Source organism: Zerene cesonia, chromosome 10 (genome assembly GCF_012273895.1).
Source record: "Zerene cesonia ecotype Mississippi chromosome 10, Zerene_cesonia_1.1, whole genome shotgun sequence".
NCBI classification, from domain to species: domain Eukaryota; kingdom Metazoa; phylum Arthropoda; class Insecta; order Lepidoptera; family Pieridae; genus Zerene; species Zerene cesonia.
This window is the reverse complement of record NC_052111.1, coordinates 5,002,669-5,006,847: the sequence shown is the minus strand read 5'-3', so window position 1 is coordinate 5,006,847 and position 4,179 is coordinate 5,002,669. Positions and strand designations below refer to the sequence as shown.

Here is a 4,179-nt window from a genome sequence, read left to right as displayed (position 1 = left end):
TTTTTTTTTTTTTAAATATAGAAATGATTAAGAGAAGAATGATAAAAAGGGTGATAAATAGATAAGATTTTTTATATAGAGATGATGAAGAGAAGAAAGGTGAGAAAGGTAATAAATAGATAGGCTTAATAAGAGAAATGAAAAACAATGTTTCTGGCCTGTGACTGGACCAAAAACATTGGTTGTATCCTTCTTAGTCTGGCTTCTCGCCCTAGACCTGTCCGGCATGAGTAGCTCTACCGGCATAGCCCTAGCGTTCATTAAAGCGCACAAGCCCCACCACGACGTCAACGTAGGGATACGACGGGGGGTTATTATTATTATTATTATTTAAAATACATATTAGTGTGATTTCTCTAGCGTGTGATGGAGTCACTGGAGAAGGACGACAAGGAGGCGGCGGAGTCGCAGCGCGCCGACGCGGCCAAGCCCAGGTCCTACTCGTGGTGGTACTGGAGGAGGTCCACGTCGGACTCGAAAAGGTCAGTGGGCTGTATCATTACCCAGAGATAGCTATCTAGACCTATATCTAGACCTGCTAATTATTTATCTATTATAAATCACATACTTTGTTTGTTTTCAAACACAATTGTTGTTAATTTTTGGAATTCACTGAAAATTTCCTTATGTTGATAGGATTTTGTTCCGCCGCAGATAATTTAAAACGAATATACTTTAAATTAACATGTATCAATCGACCATGATAACTTATCAGAGCGCGCACTTATATCACATCTAACCATATACTTAACTAGCGCTCCGCCCCGGCTTCGCCCGTACTACATATATAGCCTATAGCACTCAGGGATCGCTTAAGTGTCCAACGATGAGGAAAAAATTAAACTCGGCCCAGTAATTACTGAGATTAACGCGTTCAAACAAAGAAACCCTTCAGCTCATATCATGTTGAATTGTAGATATAAAATATACGTTAGTTGAAGCAACACGAATTATGAGAAATACAAAAAACTACAACAGTAGGTATCGATGATTCACTCAGAAAAAAGCGAATACAAAAAGTACGACAACATTTCGGAAAGCAACTTTTTATATCCGTAAGCCGGTGTGCCAAAAAAAAAAAATTGAGTACAACACATAGTTTACGACGTATAGCACACGGAGGCACGTGTAGGTACTGTAGTGAAACAGTCTCGAGTCTGACAGACCGAGAGGTGAGCCAAATGATAGCCTATTTTAATATTATCACATTTTCCGGCACGTTATGCGACGCATGACGCTATCACAGCGATTGGATATGGTCTAATTGCTGTTTTCTTTTATATTCGCTGCAAAAACATTAGGGACACGCGTGTTATCACAGATAAATATAGGCGATTCGCAGATGCTAATAATCAGTTGCAAAAGCAAAGTAGTTCAGATAACGAAAAAAAATATGAAAACACGCTGAATTATAAATATTATAGCAATTACCTAGCTAGTAACGTAAGTTTATTCATATAAACAGTATAAATTAGCATATGAATATTAAATAATGAATTAAGCCTAGTTTTATGTATTTATACATGAATTCTATCAACAAAATGATGATGAACTTGTGTATAGGATGTGATCTGAATATTTCACAGTTTACGTTTGTAACCCTTTATTGTAATATATTCTTTGAATTTTCTTATTTATTCATTTAATAAACGAAGTAGACATCTATTTTCAATAATGTTTCAAATAGACATTGCGTGATTAAATCAAAATGCTATATTTTACTTATAAGCAAATTACGGTTATTGGTATTCGGTACATTAATCTTAGCGAGGTGAAATAAAATAATTATTGTATAATTCCCTCATTAATATTAAATAATGTGGATATTAAACCTTATTATAACTAACCTTGTAATCAAATATTGTTTTAGAACTGACCCATCACCCAAAGACGAGTTAAAGAATGCGTCCCTGCCCCCATTGAAGATAGAACCTACAGGACACGATCAAGTGGACCATTTCACTGGTGTGAAAATCGAAGAGAACAACCTAGAAGAAACCAATATTGTTGAGGAAATACAACCCGATGATTTAATTGAGAGCAGCGGTAACCAAGAACTGTTGGATGACAAAACTATGTTTAATGAAGGTAATTTATGATCTACCATTATATAAATTAATTATTTAACACTCCACGTTCAATAAATTATTTTGCAATCTCGAGCCGTCACTGTAATCTTGTTAATCATTATTATTTTATTTTATTTATTATTATTCTATGTTGTTATTTTCATCGTGTCTACAATAACAACATTATGAGATATTGTGTTGTCTTTATAGAGTTGCATTTGCCAAGTCATGTTGTAAACTTTAAAGCTATTTTGTTTTCAATGATTTGTGTTAGGGTTTAGGTTGTTTGTGATTGAATGTGTTTTGAGTTTAATGACTACTAGCTGCGCCCCGCGGTTTCACCCGCGTAAGTCCGTATACCGTAGGAATATCGGGATAAAACGTTGCCTATATTCTATTCCAGTTGTCCAGCTGTCTACGTACCAAATTTCATTGCAATCGGTTCAGTAGTCTTTGCGTGAAAGAGCAACAAACACACACACACACACACACATCCTTACAAACTTTCGCATTAATAATACTAGTACGACTAGTAGGATAAGATTAGTAGGATTGTTGTTTGGTGGTACATTTAGAATAGCTTTCTATATTATATAGTCGATAATAAAAACTTTTTGCAGGTGATCGTCTCGAACAGAGCTCGTCAGATTCCGATCAAGATACACAGCAGAAGGGCTCTCGGCGACCTTCCACATTCCGCAAGACGCTGCGACTCACGTCTGAACAAATTGTAAGAACTGTACTTTTATTCAAACAATTCATTTATATAACATATACAACATATACAATGTTTACTAGCGGTCCGCCCGGCTTCGCCGGTGCTACATATATAGCCTTCGTCAATAAATGGGCTATCTAATACTGAAATAATTTTTCACACGGGACCAGTAGTTTCTGAAATTATCGCGTCCAAACAAACAAACTCTTCAGATTATAATATTAGTGAAGATTTACTAATTACTCATCTATATATATAAAATTCTCGTGTCACAGTTTTCGTTGCCATACTCCTCCGAAACGGCTTGACCGATTCCTCTGAAATTTGGTAAGCATATTGGGTAGGTCTGAGAATCGGCCAACATCTATTTTTTATCCCGATATTCCTACGGGATACGGACTTACGCGGGTGAAACCGCGGGGCGCAGCTAGTATGTTTTATAAATCCGGTTTATTAAGAAGTCGTCATAACACGTGTATAGGTATATCAAATCTATATAAAGGTTATATGCTATCAAATCCGGATACGTGCGAAAAATTAATTTATTAAGCATGTGTTATGTAATGGTCATTGATTTTTATCCTTTTATCGTAAGTAATGCATAAATTGAAAAGTTTTAAGATAAAATATATTGCGTAACTGTATCATAACATTATAAATGAGAATCGAATGTTTTTCTTATCGGTTTGTTATTAAAATTGTTAAGCTAACAAAGCGATAAGCGTAAATGAAATATCAGCTGATCGTGTCTATATTTACTTTGGCATAATTGTCTTTAGTTTTGGACAAATCTGACGTAATCCGACGCATTTTTTAAATATTCCTTTAATCATTAAAGTTTAATGAATAGTCTAAATCAAAAGAAATATTAAATTTAAATGAAAAAAAATATATGTTTTGATTAAAGAAGTCAGCTATCAGATACAAAACAAATATATATCCAAACGTTTGAAATAAATTGAAATAAACATTAATACATTAACAAGTTTTAAATACGATACAATCACATGATATCAAATTCAGATATAGGTATGACAAATTAGTATATTTTTGTATTGCGCGAAAAAATAACAAAAAAAAAAACAACATTCTATACAAACTGAACACAGAATTATAATGCGATAAAAAAGAACCTCTCATCCGCCAGAAAAAGCTAAACCTGCGCGAGGGCATGAACGAGATGGTGTTCAGCGTGACGACCGCGTACCAGGGCACGACGCGCTGCAAGTGCAACGTGTTCCGCTGGCGCTACGACCACAAGATCGTCATATCCGACATCGACGGCACCATCACCAAGTGCGTTGCTATATATCATAAATATTTCAACTGAGTCGCCCTCATCATAATGCCAAAAAGTACAATAATAATCCTATCCAATCCTATCCTACTATC

At 35.1% G+C, this 4,179-nt stretch overlaps 1 protein-coding gene across 4 annotated transcripts in view; it reads left to right on the top strand.

The window, feature by feature from the left end:
• LOC119829282 (phosphatidate phosphatase LPIN2) overlaps positions 1 to 4,179 on the top strand; it is a 27,610-nt gene that overhangs the window by 16,873 nt on the left and 6,558 nt on the right. For all 4 annotated transcript variants that reach the window (XR_005287804.1, XM_038351722.1, XM_038351723.1 and 1 more), the window contains 4 exons: positions 361 to 482; positions 1,871 to 2,088; positions 2,690 to 2,799; positions 3,935 to 4,083. Coding sequence is in view for 3 of the 4 variants with exons in the window: in XM_038351722.1 (XP_038207650.1) it covers positions 361 to 482; positions 1,871 to 2,088; positions 2,690 to 2,799; positions 3,935 to 4,083 (599 nt within the window). In the remaining variant the exon portion in view is untranslated. The remainder of the gene's footprint in view (positions 1 to 360; positions 483 to 1,870; positions 2,089 to 2,689; positions 2,800 to 3,934; positions 4,084 to 4,179) is intronic.